Source organism: Silurus meridionalis, chromosome 6 (assembly GCF_014805685.1).
Source record: "Silurus meridionalis isolate SWU-2019-XX chromosome 6, ASM1480568v1, whole genome shotgun sequence".
Taxonomy (NCBI): Eukaryota; Metazoa; Chordata; class Actinopteri; order Siluriformes; family Siluridae; genus Silurus; species Silurus meridionalis.
The window spans coordinates 8,620,097-8,637,991 of record NC_060889.1 but is presented as its reverse complement, the minus strand read 5'-3'; the positions used below and the strand labels follow the sequence as shown (position 1 = coordinate 8,637,991).

The window sequence follows — 17,895 nt, the reverse complement described above, 5'->3', positions numbered from 1 at the left end:
AGGGGAGAGCAGAGAGTCATAAAGAGTTATTCTGAGATTCTGACCTGGATATGAATCACCTGGTGATGTGAGATATCACACGTCTGAGAAGCATGGACAGACATGGACAGATGCACAGGCAAAAGGATGCCCTGAAAACATGGCAGAAATTCAGCCATACTGACAGGGTGTTATTGGAATCCACCAATCTGCCCAGGGCCTTCAGAGTCAGTACTGCTGGCCTTTTTACCTCAGTCTCTATTAGCAGTGGGTCTGTTTCTGAAACCAGTCAGATTTTAAATTTGCTAGCTAGCTGGCCCAGAATAGCATCAGCATTTTTCCACCCTCTGATTGGTTGGTCAGAGGGAAACTGTTACAGCCATGTTAAGCAAAACACGTCTTTAGCGCTCTGCACACATGAATACATCCGAGTTACACTTTTTTATGTCTACGGAGGAAGAGAAATTGATTTTGTCTCGGACATACTTAAAAATACATTTTCAAGAAAAGCTAGACATTGTGAGGATAGGTCGGTCAACCCCGAAGCTAGCTAGTTTGTCTCAGCCCAGGAAAGGGTTTGTTCGCCACTTCCAGACCAGAGCCTCTGAGTAACGGTGCAAATAATGATCTGCATCTCTTGTGAGTAGGTTGTATTTTATTTACATTTTTATGCTTTTGTCATGTTACTAGACAAATACTGATTCTGAACTGCTCCAGATGATGTAGGTGCACAGTTGCGGTTGTAGTGTAGAGGTTTGGAGCTTGCCTTAGTAAAATGGTATTCACCCTCCATATGTGAAATGCCACGCCTTGTTATATTGCGTTTTGATGGTTTCTGTAATTGAGCCATGTGAATATATAGACAATTCGATTCACATCTCTGTTTGCTCCATTTTACTTTAATGGAACTACCAACAATGGTTGTACTCCTTCTGCCATTATAGAAGAGAATATGTGTTATGTGTTGTATGTGAAATGTATGTATGTATGTATGTGTAACTAAGGTGTTACACAATTATTCAGAAATATATATATATATATATATATATATATATATATATATAAATATAAAATATGAGCGTCTGTAAAAACAACACAAAAAAAATTCAATGCAATAGAAAATATTAAAAAGACGAAGTGATGGCAGCAATCAGTTCATAATTTTGCAATTAGCTGAGTTTTTTAAAAATAATACATAAACAATATGAATCCTCTAAAGAAGGGAAGAAAAGACCATTGTTCTAAACATGTATGTGGCCAATGGGGACATACTGGCTAATGTTTCCAGAGTTTTAATGTCTCTGAATGCAGCAATAGCTAATTATCCATAAACTGTCGTGGATAGTAATGAAGTGAATGTAATTCGTTACTGTACTTAATTAGCTTTTTCACGTATCTGTACTTTACTGAAATATTTCTATTTGGCTTAACTTTAACTTCACTACATTTCAAAGTGAAATATTTGACTTTCAGCCTAACATTCTGAGAGGAATAAATGATAGAAGAAACTCCTGACTTTAATATGGCACAACACCCATGGCCCATATTTTAAGTAGTTGAAAAGTTTTTGGGATCATGATAATTTTGAAAGACATCAATAAGTGATGTCTGCAGTAACTACAAGGGAAATAAGTTTGATCAGCCACACCATCAAGTTATGAGAAAGTAGTGCTGAGAGAAAAGGTGACCATCTGTGAGCAACAGTATGATTTCATGCTGTGGAAGAAAACTTCAGACGCATTATTTGCTTTGAGTGTGTTGATAGAGAAGGTCAGAAGGATCTAGAGAAAACGTACGACAGGGTTCCGAGAGAGCAGTTGTGGTATTGTATGAGGTAGTCAGGTGTGGCACAGAAGTATGTGAGGGTGGTTCCGGACATGTATGAGGACAGTAACAGCAGTGTGCAGTAGGAACGACTGGTTTAGGTAGAACTTTATCAAGGATCGGTTCTGAGCCCTTTTTCTGTTTACAGGGGTGATGGACAGGTTGACAGACGAGGTCAGACAGGAGTCTCTGTGGACTATGATGTTTGTGGATGATACTGTGATTTGTGGTGAGAGTAGGGAGCAGGTCGAGAACAGCCTGGAGAGGTGGAGGTATGCGCTGGAGAGAAGGGGAATGAAAGTCAGTAGGAGTAAGACAGAGTACATGTGTGTGAATGAGAGGGAGGGCAGTGGAGTGGTTCAGTTGCAGGAAGAAGAAGTGGAGGAGTTCAGGTACCTTGGGTCAACAGTGCAAAGTAATGAAGAGTGTTAGAGAAGTGAAAAAAAGAGTGCAGGCATGGTGGAGTGGGTGGAGAAGAGTGGCAGGAGTGATTTGTGATAGTAGAGTATCTGCAGGAGTAAAAGGGAAAGTTTATAGGACTGGGGTGAGACCTGCGATGTTGTGTGGTTTAGAGACGGTGGCATTGAGTAAAAGACAGGAGGTGGAGCTGGAGGTAACAGAGCTGAAGATGTTGAGGTTTTCGTTGGGAGTGATGACGATGGACAGGATTAGAAATGAGTTTATTAGAGGGACTGTGCATGTAGGACGTTTTGGAGACAAAGTGAGAGAGGCGAGATTGAGATGGTTTGGACATGGGGTATATCGGTAGGAGAATGCTGAGAATGGAGCCACCAGGAAGGAGGAACAGAGGAAGACCTAGGAGGAGGTTCATGAATGTGGTGAGGAAGACATGCAGGTAGTTCATTTGAAAGAGCTAAATGTAGAGGACGGGGGGTATGGAGACGGATAATCCGCTTTAACGACCCCTAACGGGAGTAGCCGAGAGAGGAAGATTAATTTAATATCGTTTAACTCCAAATTGCAATTATATGTAAATAAATAAAGGGACACCACTGTTAAGATTTTAACAGAACAAACCACACAACACAAAAAAAGAGACATTGGTTTCCTGTTTTTCACTTTTTTATAATCATTTCATATAGACTTTTTTTTAATATGTATATATAAACAAAGATTTCCATTTTCCCCACCTATTACCCAGCACGCAGACATCCACTCATTGAGTCTTCTTACATTCAACACTTGCCATTAATAAATAAGTTCTCTTCCAAAAACAAAAACAAAAAACCAGCAAAGCCCACGCACACAGCGACACATTGTCTCGATGAGAACTAGATTACATAAAACAAGGCTTCTGTATTACTGCCATCTAAACTTTTTTTTTTTAAACCAAAATGTGCACTAAAACCATAATGTCCAAACGGAACCCTACATCCTATGCCTCATTATGTGTTTACAACATGATCCTGTTTATTGATTTGAGATAGTAGAGGTCTTCGGCCTTTTTAAAAATGGTAGGATTCGCACCACTGAGGCATCAACTGGAGTTGAAAGTCTTAAAAGATATGGACGTGCTTCTCTTTCGAATATGGATCTGAAATATGGAACACAGCGACGATAACGATTTCACCAACACAAGAGGGCGCTGCTACTTTTAATCCACACAGTCCACTGAGTGCGTTGCTTTGCATTCCTTTAAATGACAAAATAGATCATTTGTTCTGAGAAAATAAAACCTATCGATAGAATCCATCTCCTTTATACATTCAACACGACCACCGCCAACTATTTACTCACGTACTGTACACGTCTGGTCAACGTGTCCGTGATTTGCAGGACACGCTAACAATTGCACACAGTCGGACCTGTGAAACGATCAATGGCCGAAAACATCCTCTCTTGTTTTTTTCGCAGTCACACAATCCTTCTTCTAGAAAGCTCTTCTGGGGATTTGTGATGGCTCCTCCCCGAACGTGTCTCTTTAATGGTTTAAAACACTAACGAGAGACAGTTTATGAGCAATGGAAATAAAACCACTAGCAGAAATCTGAGCGACGGGACGAGATTATAAACGAGTAATAGCGTGCCTAAACCCTGTTAGCAAAAATCTAATACCAAAACAAAACAAAACAAAAAAAATACAAAAATACCGACACGCAATCTGGACAAAATATAAAACCAATCGTCATTTACGAAAGCAAGAAAGGTCTTTTATTGACGACTCCACAAAGCAGCTTCCTCTGGGGGTGAAAGTCTAAATGCGCCGGGGGGAGCAGAGCAGACAGAGCCAGGAATCAGCAGCTCGGCTTAACGCCTTTATATCGCAATTATGTCAATGATTTATATAATTGATCTAGAAATCTGATTTTTTCCCCCCCCCGTTGTTTTTAATTAACAACAACAAAAAAGCCATTTTCTAACCGCTGGATGTGTGCAAAAGATGTGTCGAAAATCAAACTTCCTCCAACATTTGCACATTACACCAGTTCGTCTGGTAACATTTCCATGGTGTTAGTTTTACATCAGAGCTGGGGAGCTAACGTGGCTACCAAACTCATTTAAAATAACATGACTGGATGAGATCCTGTAGGTTCTTCATGCTACCTGAATTTATAAATTAGATTATGATTCTGGAAAACTTCTCAAAAGAAGCTTAATGTGTCTCATTTAAACACTTACACGTGTATATTTTTGAGATTATCAGTCACTAAAGGTCCTCAAATGCATTTAAACTGGGCATTTTCCCCCGCATATGATATAATAACCTCAAGCTATGTATTTTAGATCATATGACTCTCCTATGTTTATATACATCAACATAGATCAACATTTTAAACAAGGGATCATGGAGATGTTAATTATTACCAGTATCATCTGGTATTATTTTGCAGCGATGAACAGACCGGACTACACGTTTTCTTTAGACAAGAGCAAAAAATGATTAATAAAGCACATACATTTTCCATATGCAATGCTACTTCCTGCCTCTGACTACAATACTTTTTTAGCCTCTCCAGGCTTTACACACTGTTCTTATTAGTATTAGTATCTTGCAGAATAAGCAATGTGCAAACAATATGGACCTGGATTAATTAGTAATCTAATCATACACCAACCAGCTGTTGTTTTAAACCCGAGGAACAATTTCCAGCTACAGTGGGGTCCAAAAGTCTGAGACTGTGTAAGCAGAAGGGTGGAAGAACTGTAAAACATTTACAACCAAGAAGTAAATGTTCGGTACACCATACAAACAAAAGTATTGGGACACCTGACTTTTTCTGACTTCACCCAAACTGCCACCAGAAATCTGGAGGCACACAATTGTATAGGATGCCTTTGGATGTAGCATTTCCATTTCCAGCTGTTCCATTAAGATATGGCTTACATGAGTCGGAGTGGAAGATCTTGAGCCCTGATCTCAAACCTATTAAACACTGGGATGGATTGGAACACTTTTGGTAAAGGTGCTGATGTAGGGTGAGGAGGCCTGGGGTGCAGTCAGCTCTCTTCCTTCATCTGAACCTGACTTTAATAACGCCCGTGTGGCTGACAAACAAAAATCTCCGACATCTAGTTTTTTTAAACTACTTTTTACCCAATGTCTTCTATTGAAGCATGTTCATATATGATCAAAAGGTTTAGCAAACTTGTGAGGTCTAGCGAAAAAAATGGAACATACCAAATGCTATGAACTTGATGTAATGATGTAATCAGGTTGTCGTCAGAAATTTATATACACTAGCCATCTCAGACTTCTGAACCCCACTGTATATTACTAACTCGGTGTCATGAACACAGATTCCATGATGCTGAATGTTCATTACGTGCTGGTTAGCTGTGTAGCTCCAGTGCAAAACTAATGCCTCTCTAACTGACATTGACTCTGACATGCGCATTCGTCAATAAATCTCGGTTCATTTGAATTCCCAAATCCTAACTTTTACAAGCAGCACTGTCTTTTAGTTGTGAGTGTTCTAGAAGGTCACATCTATTCCCAGAAATATCTATATTTATATTTTACATTTTGTCCAGAGAGGTGTTATCAACCTTTCCCCTAAGTCAAGAACTAAAGACACCCATCCACTGGCTTAGTATCAGCAAGAGTTGCTCTAAAATACAGGACTGTTCATATCCTGCAGTACACACACACACACACACACACACACACACACACACACACACACACACACACACACACACACACACACACACAGACAAAGCCTTCTTCCTCAAAACACCGATGCCTGTTTAAACTAAATGTTGCACATGCTTGCAGACATGCTCTCACTCACACACATACACTAAAACACACTCTCACACATACACACGCCTCTGCTTTTCCATCGTCATAAAGGAACCTCTAGGAGCTTTTTGTGCAGGTACTGCTTCACTTCCTCAATTCCGTTCAACTTCTCCAACTCCAGATAGGGCAACTGATGAAGACAAGCAGACACATGAGAGGATGAGAATACGTGCTGAAGTCTAAACACAATAAACACACACCAACTGGCTTACCTGTAGTATAACGTAGCCAAGCAGCTGCAGGTGGCGGTCTCTCATCGCCCGGGAACCCACGAGCACGTCCGAGTTGTGGCAGTAGTGCCATTTATCGTTTACTGACATTATCACCCTGCGTGTAGAGAAGCACACGGACACTTTTGAACGTATGATCAAGAGCTGGATACAGCTGTGAGACACTGTAGAGACATGGTACATTGTAGCGATGTGCGTCTTCATAACCAAGATCGATGCATAGCCAACGATACATTAAAGATGTGATGTGATACAACTGATCTCTATTATGATGCAGTGCGATTCAACTTCGATTTCATTCGACACAATGTGATTCAATGCAATACGACGCAATAGAAAAAATCTGAAGTCAGGTAATTCAACATTGTACAGATAGTGTGCTTTTATTTCTTTGGTTCAGACAGACAGCAATTCATCTTTTCTTTAGACTTTTTTTGTTGTTGTTCTACCTCTGATGCAGCTCTACCTCTGCCATGTTAATCCCTATTCTATGCGACTCTCAGGACACGCCTCGGGTTATGTAGTGTTGTAACAGTTTAGTGAGGAGAAACCAATTTACACATAAATGATTGGTTTTTACAGATGCAAATCTGTAAAAAATGGAAATAAATCCATGAACACGGAACTCGTACCAAATGTGTTTAACAACTGCTTTTGTCACTCTGCTTGTGGCTACTGAGATTCTGAAGCTTGCAGCCAGAGAAGTATATGATACGTATTTCACAATATGTGTCCTTTAAATAGAGTATCTGGCACTGAGACTAGAGGGAGGGGAATATGGAGATAAATATAAAACCAGGCAAATTAGGCAAACAGTGCAAATGACGGTTGTAATCCAGGTCATATAAAGTCAATTTAATTTAACATTGTCATAACAAAATGCATGAGGTTATGAAATGAGAGCTAAGGAGAACCTGTGCCATTTATAAGGTGGGAAATGGATCAGAACAGTTTGACACCCCCACTTGGGTGGATGCCCCATTCTCACCCTCCAGTATCTTTCCAATAGAGAACTGGAAGAGAGAGTCCTGACAATAACCTTAACCTTTGTGTGTATAATTTAACTCATTAATTGTATCCCGGCTTGGATTGGGAATTTTGGACGTGGAACCTGGTAACAAATAAGCATAAGGCAGGATTACACACTGAATTGAACACCAGTCTGTAGCTTTTGCAATATGGGAAAAAAAATTGTTAAATAATTAATAAACGGATGTGGACGGTTTCTAGATTTCAGCATTATAAAATTGCATAAAGCTTAATGGTGATACTGGACTTACCTTTTAATGTGCTCCACGGGTGTCCTCTCCATCTCAGAGGGTTTTGATGAGTGCAGCTGTAGTGTTGCAGCTGTCCCTGCGTTGCTTTCTCCTGCCTCATAGGTCACACCCTCATAGAAAGGTGTGATACTGCAGTCTGGTCCTGAATTGGCCCCCACTTGGATGGATGCCCCACGCTCATCCTCCAGTATCTTTCCAATAGAAAACTGGAAGAGGGAGTCCTGTGGCACACTGGCCCCGGGTACAGCTGCGCCAGCTTGTGCCAGACACTCTGACGGGCTGCTCAACGTTGAGCTGTCCTGGCTCTCCAGAGAGTGTTCCTTGGCCAGGCTGGAATAGTAATCCGAAGCTGGGTAATAGGTGTTGTAGTCCAGTGGCACTGCTCCATTGGTGCCAGCTCTCTGGATGTGGGGCGGCAGGAAGGTGGAATCATTTTCGGGGTGTTTGTCGACACCCTCCTCTAGAGGCGGTGGAAAGGGGGAAAACTTCTGGAAATCAGAGGTGAGAGCAGCAACAGAGGTCGGGCCGTCGGGTTTAGGGTTCACAACCGTGCACATAGAGTCAGCTGTTAACGTGACTGCGGCTGAGCCTGCTCTGATGGGAAGAACACGACCCGCATGGTCTATCCACAGCAAAAAATCTGAACAGGGAGTGGAAAGATTTCCAGTTCAGGAAAGATACCAAATGATACAGCAGATAAACGTCTCAATATACAATAGGAGATTGTCAAAGTTTTCTCTACCTGTGTAATACCCAGGAGGTAGAACTTCATCTTGTTTGTAACCGTTCTCACCAACCAACTGCCTGAGGGCCTCAGCAACCAGACCTTTGTAACTGTAACATAAAACACTAAAATCTCCTAAATGTACTAAAAAAAAAAAAACATGTATTGACAAATAGTTTTTACCTCTCTATTCAACATTATATTTATTTATTTATTTATTTTGAAGAATATCTCTAAGACAAACAGGAACAATCCTTCAAAACAGGAAGGATTATGAACTTGCTTTTGAAATAATTAGTTGAATATAAAATTTTAGTCACACACACACACACACACACACACACACACATGTATAGGCATAACATTATGACATAACATAATGAGCGGTGAAGTAAATATCACTGATTATCTCTTCATGATGGCACCTGTTAGTGTTGATGTGTTAAAAGCTGGAAAAATGGGCAAGCGTAAGGATTTGAGTTTGACAAGGACTAAATTGTGATGTCTAGACGACTGGATCAGAGCATCTCCAAAACTGCAGCTCATGAGGGTCATGAGCGGCCGAGCGAGACTCATGCATGTGGGGAGCGAAGGCTGGACCATGTGGCCTGTGATATGTGTGTTATGAAAGCAGGTAAAACAGTCTGGACCATCTTTTTGTTTCTGTGTCTAACAGTGAAAGAGCTGCGCACTGACCTGTACTTGCGGTTGACCTCGTCAGCAGTGAGCGCGTGGTCAAACATGAGCACTTTGTGTGAGTCCTGCAGACGAGGTCCTGTGTACTCTCTGTGCTCGAGCTCCACCGCAGCGTCCAGCAAAGACAAATAGCGGCGTACAATCAGAGCATAGGGACTGTCTGCGGAGTCACACACAGCAAACAATCCAGATTAGTGCTGTAGGCTGAACTAGAACTGTCTGGCTGGGGGTCCCTACTGCTGCAAAGTCTGGAGTTTTAAAAACGTTAGGACAAGAGTAGGGCAGGAATCTTGTCCTTTCTGATTTGCCTTAGGTCACAGGTCCCTTAACTCTAAACCATACGCTTGAAACGGAAGGGATGTAAGACATGAGAGAGGCTTTATCAGAAGTAAACACAAACAAGGTTTTGAACGGCGATCGACTCACTGGTAACGTTGCTGATGAAGGAAGGCGAAAAGACCCGGTGCAGCACCAGGCTGGGAAAGTGTCCCAGCTGGAAGAGGGACATGAGGATGTTCACAGTAGCTAGCGGTGAGCTCAGAGCCTTCAGCTCCAGCACCATTTCCAGCTTGGCGAAGAACTGAGTCTCGTTAGCCGGCCGATAACTCATGCGGCTGAAAGGGAACACGAGTTTCTGGATCACCTGGACGACAAAACGGCAACATGACCGAAAAAGAGAGATGAGGTTAAAACACTTTTTCTGCTTCTGACTTCGGTTTTAAAAGAATTTAAATTTGAATAGTTTCTCAATGATGAATTAGATGTCATCACATTGTCAAAAAAATAAATAAAAAAAAGGTGAAGAGCACAAAATATAAGGGGATAAATGTATATTTGATTACACGTAAATTAAGACTAAATCCTCAATCCAAATCCTTCTCACCTTGCTGTCCAAGTACTCTGCCTTCTTGACCAGGAATTCTGCAATCGTGTCCAGTAGTTGTGTTTCTCTGAGGCGATGGCGTGCGATATACTTGGCGATAAGAGCCATGGTGTACGGGGTGATACTGTCGACCTTTTTAGGCAGCTCCTCTAATAGGATAAAAAAAGAAGACCGTTCATTATAATATTCACCATTTTTTACATTCAGATTCATTAACGTAAACTGCCCCTTATATACACCACTTTAACATCTACACTCTCTAAACACTAATAATACATTCTGGGGGGAAAAAAAACTTGAAACAAAATCTAAACAATGTACAGACAAATCAAATCCTATTAGCTCTATGTGCTTTAAAAGTGCCCAAGCTCACCAGCCAGGCTGCTCACAAACTTCTCCTGCCTGTTCTGGTAGAAGAGGTGAGAGCTGAAGATGAGCTCGAGGCTCTTGTTGCTGGCCTCACGGGCGCACGCTGCCAGCATCTCGTCCAGTAAGGTCATCTCGTGGTCGCGTACGCAGCTGACACTGGCCAGCGTGTGTTTGACCAGGCGTAGGATCTTGCGGTCCACCACGAGCTGTTCCGCGGAGGCCGTGTCGGCCGCCTGCAGCGCGCGCCACTTGGTGCGGTAGTAAGACAACAGCAGGAACAGCGTCTGTGGGTGACGCTCACGCTCGATGTTCTTCTCTAAGCCTGCCAGACACGACTCGATGAGTGGGTGTTGGCTGGACGGGTGCAGCTTCATGCAGCTGCTGAACACCATGGAGATGTCCTTCTGGTTGAACTGAGACAGGCGGCCCTGCGATTCCTCCTCTAGCACCTGCACTATCCGGGAGTCACTGGGCAGCCCTGAGGAAACACAATGGAGGAAATATCTGAAAAAATTCAGCAAATACCAATGCAGGCTAAACCCTGAATATATTATCGCTAGATTTGCTTATATTGAAAAAAATGTACTAATCTAACTATTATTGCTACTCTGATTTACCTAACCTTTTCGCTCTGGACATGCTTGTACTATCAATAGGGGTGTTGCACTCCACATAATTTGACCCTTTCAGTCAAAATAAGATTTGCTTTCCGCTGAACATACTGCACACTTACACCCCCGACATGTACAGGATTTCAATTCCCTACCAGGCACCATGTCTTATTTCCTCAAAAAAGCAAAGACTGGTGCAATTAATTTTATATTGACAAAAAAAATGTATAAATGCAAATCACAAAATGCTACGGTTTTTGAAACGTCAATTCGACGTGTATAATGGATTTCACAGTAGACATTGTCACTATAAAGCTTTACAGAAATCCAGATTTAAATCCCTAATGAGCATGTCAGAGGTGACAAGATAAATATCACCCAGGGAAAATACAAACTACCTGGAGTGAGATTACTAATCATTAATAGCGATGCAAACGATCACATAACTCAGGGTTCGGACTGCGTTACGGTTATTGAGTCATTTTTCGGATCACCCAAAAAGAAAAAAAAAAAAGGAAGTAAACAAATATTTGTTATTTTTATGTATGTGTATATACATATATATACACTTTCTTTTTGCTTGTGTGTGTGTATGTATATATATTATATATTTTTATTCTCAGTCATAGTCAGATTATATTTTAATATACTTCTATACTTATTTTATTTATTTTTACGTTACTTTACTGTTTTATTTTTTATTTTTATATCGTATTTCTATTCATGTTTACAAGTTGGACGGTTGTAAAAAGCATTTCACTTTATGTCATACTCTGCATGAATGTGTATGTGACATAAAATGTAATCGTGGGGAAGGATTTTCAAGATTTTCTTCTCCTGTGACTGCGCTGTGAAGTTACAAAATGACGTACAAAGCAAAAGGAATTTTTTTTTTTAAAATTACGATTCATCCACGAGTTAAGCACTTAATCCGTGGGTTCCGAACAAGGAGTCGTGATCCGTATGGATCGACTGTGATCAGTTTCACCTCGTATCTCGACTCTTCTACAACTGCACTAAACACACAGAGTTTGTTGAAAGAGTGTTCAGCGTGACCCTATTGTGAAAAGAGTCCTAAACTAAACCCTTTTATGATTGCAGCAGCAGCAGTTGAGATTACAGGATCATCCTGTGACTAGGCACTGACTTTCTTCTGCAGTGTTATTCCCAGAGTGAATTCGTTTAAAAAAAAATAATGAGTGCATTAACGGTTCATTGTTCGTCATGTTCTAAAATTATAGATAGAAAAAGCAGGTAAAGTGCTCTCGCGTCCTCTGGCTTACCGAGCGCAGCCACGGCGTACAGGCAGTTGACGATGCTGAAGTTGTCAAATTTGGAGCAGTCGTTCACAATGGCGTCGCAAAGGGTCTGGAAGTCTGGGTGATCCAGAATCTGTCGAGTTGCACCATCGCCCGAGCCTACAGCAGGGGGCGAGGACAGTGCTCCCTCGGGGCTCACTCCGCCGCTCCCTAGACTCCCTCCTACACCTCCAGTAGCTGCAGCCTGCTGGAGTGCCAGGAGCTGGCCAATTTTCTGTAAGGCGATCGGGTAGTGGTTGTGCGAGATCTTCCCCGGGTTCTGAGTGACCCAGCGGAGCACCTCGTCCACGCTGCGCGAGCGGTCGATCAGGCGCTTCATGGTGAAGAAAGTGTCGTAGCTCATCTTCTCATGAATGAAGTTCCAGGTCTTCTTTTTGCCGTGGTGCATGTGGGCATGGGGCTGGTAGTGTGGAGGAGGGAGGTGAGGGACCTGCGGGTGTGTGTGGTAGTGCTGATGAGGCTGGTAGTAGGTTCGGTGGGCATCCACGCGGCCCTGGTACAGCGGAGGAGGGAAACTCTGGGGAGGCGGGATGTGGGGGTGATGAGGGGCGAGAGGGTGGTGGGGATTTTCCAGCATGGTCTGCCCTCCCCCCATCAGACCAACACGGCGACCGGGCTTGCCCCCTCCGCCGCTGTACAGGCGTGTGGCATACATGCTGGCAAGAGCACTCTGAGCCAGAAGGTGGGAAGGCAGTGCAGGCAAGGAAACTTTCCCGCAGGTTAAGAGGACAAGACAAGAGGGCAGAGCCAGCATGGTATATGGGGTGATTCAACACTAAATTTCAACTCAGTATACCTGAAAACAGAAAAAAACAACATTAATATATTCGTGTTCGAATCGCTGAATGTAACGCAACGGAGTCACAAATCACTTCGGGGTATATTCTCAAATTCGTACACGAGTTTCGGTTCTATAAATAAGGATATGTACAGAGACCGAGCTGGCATTGCCATTCTAGAAGCATCTGAGAGTCATGTGATATGATGATGTAATATGTCTACTGTCATTACATACCTGATTCGGTACCGTTATAACGCCGACCGAATGCACTTGTAGCTGCGTAAACGAAAGACCACGCTAAAGAGAGCAAACAGTAGGCTGGAGTGTATTCTATCATGGAATGACCTTCCCAGTCACCACACCTAAATCCTATTGAACTGCTATTGGATGAACCGGATCACAAGGTTAAAGAGAAATCTCCAACTAGTAAAGAACACCTTTGGCACGTTTGAATTCAATTCAAGTAAATTTATCCACAATGAGTAACCCAGTGGCAACTGTGGGAAGGAAAAACTACGAGATCATTATTGAGGTGAATCATGCAATAATAAATGCAATCCAAATCCATTCTTAACGTTCAAAGTTTTACAAGAAGCACGGTTTCAGCATGAACGCATGGAGTAACGAACTGTCCGGATGCCAAGCGTGTTTAAAACCTATTTAAGGCCAAGAGGGAATTTGTCAATAAAAATAAAGCGCATTTAGATATTCGTTTGGTCAACGTGAATATTCATAGCGTTAATTTATCTAGTTTATTGCACACAAATGAATATGCATGTGTCTAAAAATAAAAATAAAATTTGACATGCACTGGATATTAAAAACATTTTCCAAAAATCTGTACATGAATTATTTGCCAAAATCATCATATTATATTTGTACTCTTAAAATGCCACAGGCATAGATACTATGTTCTTTACTTTTTGCATTTGCAAAAAAAATAACCAATACTTTCTCATATTTTAAGGAGAATTGACCTTCACCAAGGAATAAAACATGATTTCAGAAAGTGATGAAATATCAATTGACACCAATGACCCATTTGATTTTGAAGATTGCTAGCAGCCTGGAGAAACTGCAAAAGGGATTTGAACTCACAACCTTCTGACCGGTGCACAACAGACATCACTTTATATGATAGAAATCAGTAATTTTACTCACATGTTCAGTTTAAAGCAAGGCGGAAGGATGCAGATGGAGTCTGGAGCCATCCGTGACCCGAGAAGACATGGGTACTAATGTTTACACGCAGGCGCAGAGAGTCGCTCCTTGTCAGGAGAACAGAAATAAACGGCGTGTGTGTGGAAAAAAAAGTCAGATCATTTCCAAGCCGAAAGAAACCTGACAACCATGTCTGCGGGAAGTGAGAGAGGGAACGCTGGGTTGGCTATGTATGGGCTAAGGGAAGAGCAGCTGAAGATTTCCAGTGGCAGGTTAAATAGAAGGAGGTGTGATGAAGCGGTTATGAAGGGACATGCAGTACGGTGATTAGAGAAAGATGAGCTGGATGTGAGGATGTGAGGAGGAGAGCTGGCAGGCAGGGAGGTGTGCTGTACGAGGCTGGAGCTCCTCCAACACGGCCTGTCAGATCAATGCTGCTAACACACACCGGAGCTGCAGCTGCAGCTGGAACTGTGTGTGTGTCACCGCTCTGAGGTCCAAACCCCGAACCTCCGACTCTACCAGCACTACACAAGTGTCCACTGTCCGCGGGAGACACGGCTGACATGTGTAATGTAATGTCACACCCAGGCCCTTTACATCCACACTCTCCTCGCACTTCGGCTACAGCGGTTCGCCGCCCCGGTCTCCGCCATCTTCCCGGAAGTCAACATTGGCAAACCGGAAACACGTCAGGTTCAGGGAGAACTGGAGGCTCGCGCCAAGGTGTGGGCTGCAGACTGTACTGCAGGCGCGAGGACATGCCATAACGCAACAAACAAACAAACAAGCAAACAAGCAGACAGACAGACAGACCAAAATATAAATAAGAAGTATGAAAAAACGAATACATAAAAAATACACAACTCACTAAGTAAATTAATTAATGAAAAGAAAAAAGAAATACATAAGTATATACATAAATACGTAAATAAACACATAACTTACTAAATAAATAAATCAAAGCCTGAATGAATGAATAAACAAATACATAACTAACTAAACAAATACATACACAACGAACTAAATAATACATAAATAAATAAATACATAAATATGTAAATAAATACATAACTTACTAAATAAATAAATCAAAGCCTGAATGAATGAATGAATGAATGAATAAACTAATACATAACTAACTAACGAACTAACTAAATAAACAAATACATTCACAATGAACTAAATAAATAAATAAATACATAACTAACTAAATAATAAATACATACATACCTACATAAAGTTAGCAAGTATGTAATTAATTAAGTAAGTAAGTAAGTAACTAACTAACTAACATATCTATCTGTCTGTCTGTCTGTCTGTCTGTCTGTCTGTCTGGCATTGGCAGCTAAACTTACACATTTCCCATTACTTAAATACCTGTCAATACTTTTATTACTATTATTTTATTATTTACAACAATTCCTTATAATTAACAGATTTTTTTAAATACACACCCACCATCCACTTTTATTAGGAACGCCCGTAGAGCTGCAATTCACCAGTCATGTGCTGTAAAGGTGTTTAGAGGATAGTTAGATATTTTATTGGGTATCATTAGATCTTTCAGATAGACTTCTCTGTGATCCTTTAATCTAATTTCAATTTGACTTTGGTCATCTGGTGAAAATCATCATGAATGCACTTGAAACCCAACACATCTGTGCTTGGAACAAGAACCTGCCAACCAACTCTGACATAAATTATAGCTCAGTTCATTTAGGAAGTCATGACATTCCAGGGGTTTTAAATAATCCCTTGTTTAAGGGAGATACCCACAATACAATTCCACATATTGGAAGACAGCAGTTACACTTTAACTTTTATTTGAGGTATTTTAGTGCAAATAACTGCATTTCTATAAAAGGTGGTTTGAGGGCAACTTCTTGTACTTTGACACAATTACAAACAAAACCTAAAATCACCTTAAAAGTCATGCAAGTCCATTATTAATAGATAAAAAAATAGACTGGTTTGTTGATATGTGCATAAGCATATCAATTTGCTTAAATTGATTCTGAAAGGAACATTTGATTTTTCTAATAATTATTGTTTTTAGAAATATAAAAAACTAAATGAATAATCTAATAAACCTTTTTTTTAAGCAAAAAATATCATTAAGGCAGATATGTGTAGAGGAATACAAAATTTTGTGAGTTTTGTTTTTTCAAAATAAACAGTAAACATGTAGGATGTAGAAGTCTTCATTTCCAAATTAATAAATGGATAAGCTTTGTATTATCCACACTTGCACAACAATTACTGTATTTTCTGGACTATAAGCCGCTACTTTTCCCCCACGCTTTGAACCCCCACAGTTTAAACAATGAAGTGGCTAATATATGGATTTTTCCTGGGTTTGTCCCAGTCTCACAAGCTTCAAGCCAAAAAACTGTACCCTATAACATTAGACCAATGAAATTGCCGAACGGGTTCAGGTGAACCAATGAAATTCTATATATTAAATCAAATACGCTCCCACTGAATCGGGCCGCACCACATCATAAATATGGATGAGGTTTCTCTGACGTTTGACCTGCCGCTCACTCCGACTGTCTACAGGAAATACGTATCATTCGTCACGCTGAAAACAACCGGGCATTAAAAAAAGGCACTTCACCTGTGTTCTGAGCTGCACGGCATCGGGAGAAAAGCTTTACCGATGGTGATTTTTAAACGCACGACGATGCCGAAAGATAAACTCCCGAGAGAAATTGTTGTGAACGGAAGGAGGAAGACAGTGAACACTGACTTTCTTGGTAGGCTGCTGTTTAGATACAAGCCGTGTAACAGACACTGTCTTTCGTTAAAGCCTGTGTAAAGTTCATTAGTTTCAATGTAGGAACCTGCGGCTTATTTATGTTCAAAATAAAAATCTTTGTCAAATTCAGTGGGTGCAGCTTATATTTGGGTGCCCTTAAAGTTACGGTAGTCCTGCTAATACTTAAATAAGCAGCTATAGGTATGTAGTGTAAGTGGAAATTCATCTCTGAAAACTTATTATCAAATGAAATAATGAAATCACAGTCAACAGAAAGTAAACCTTAATTGTGTAGTGTAATAAAAAAACGGGGTTGTATATATTTCAATAGCTCAACTCCGAATACATTTTATGACATTTAGTAGATGTGATTTCTAAATATTTCACTTCTACAATTGAGCAATTAAGGGTGAAGGGCCTTTCTCATGGGCCCAGCGATGGCAGCTAGGTAGTGTTTGAATTTGAAATAATGACCTTCCAATCAGAAATTCAACATATTAACCACCTCCCCCTTTTGCACCAGACATAAAAAAGACAATTTGAATTTACATTTAAAATATATTTGTTGGTCCAAATTAGTACCTTAATCAGTCACTAGCTGCTGTATACTTTAATCAAAACAAACGGATCAACTTTTTTTTTCTGGAGTTTATCTGAGGTAAAAAAAAAAACCTTTGTAAATTGTAATAATTGAATGTATTTATATTGTTGAATTTATTAAGATTAATGACCAAGATCACATTTTTAGGTTTTACATTCATTATACTATTGTCACCATTTATTGATTTGAAAAAGTATCCCCCCAAAAGTCTGGTTTGGCTAAAAATAGATATTTCTGACTATAATATACCTTTATATTTACTTTTTGGAAAAATAGATTTGACTGCATTTCTGCAGAAATCATGTTGGATAAAGGCCTGTTTTAACAAGTATGGTATTAAACTTGGTCTGCCTATGAATTCTGTTTAGAACCTTGCAGATAAGTGTGTTTTCCTCATGAAGTAAATGAAGCA

General features: G+C 40.6%; 1 protein-coding gene across 1 annotated transcript; it reads right to left on the bottom strand.

Annotated features, from left to right (window-relative positions):
• Nucleotides 1–2,868: 2,868 nt before the first annotated feature.
• Nucleotides 2,869–14,786, bottom strand: fastk (Fas-activated serine/threonine kinase). Its single transcript, XM_046852044.1, has 10 exons — nucleotides 14,122–14,786; nucleotides 12,144–12,975; nucleotides 10,254–10,727; nucleotides 9,881–10,029; nucleotides 9,424–9,640; nucleotides 8,998–9,157; nucleotides 8,320–8,411; nucleotides 7,578–8,217; nucleotides 6,280–6,394; nucleotides 2,869–6,197 (listed from the first exon to the last, which is right to left on the bottom strand). Exons 2-10 carry the CDS (start codon nucleotides 12,931–12,933, stop codon nucleotides 6,111–6,113), a joined length of 2,724 nt encoding a protein of 907 aa, XP_046708000.1. The 5' UTR covers nucleotides 12,934–12,975; nucleotides 14,122–14,786; the 3' UTR covers nucleotides 2,869–6,110.
• Between the last annotated feature and the right edge of the window lie 3,109 nt (nucleotides 14,787–17,895).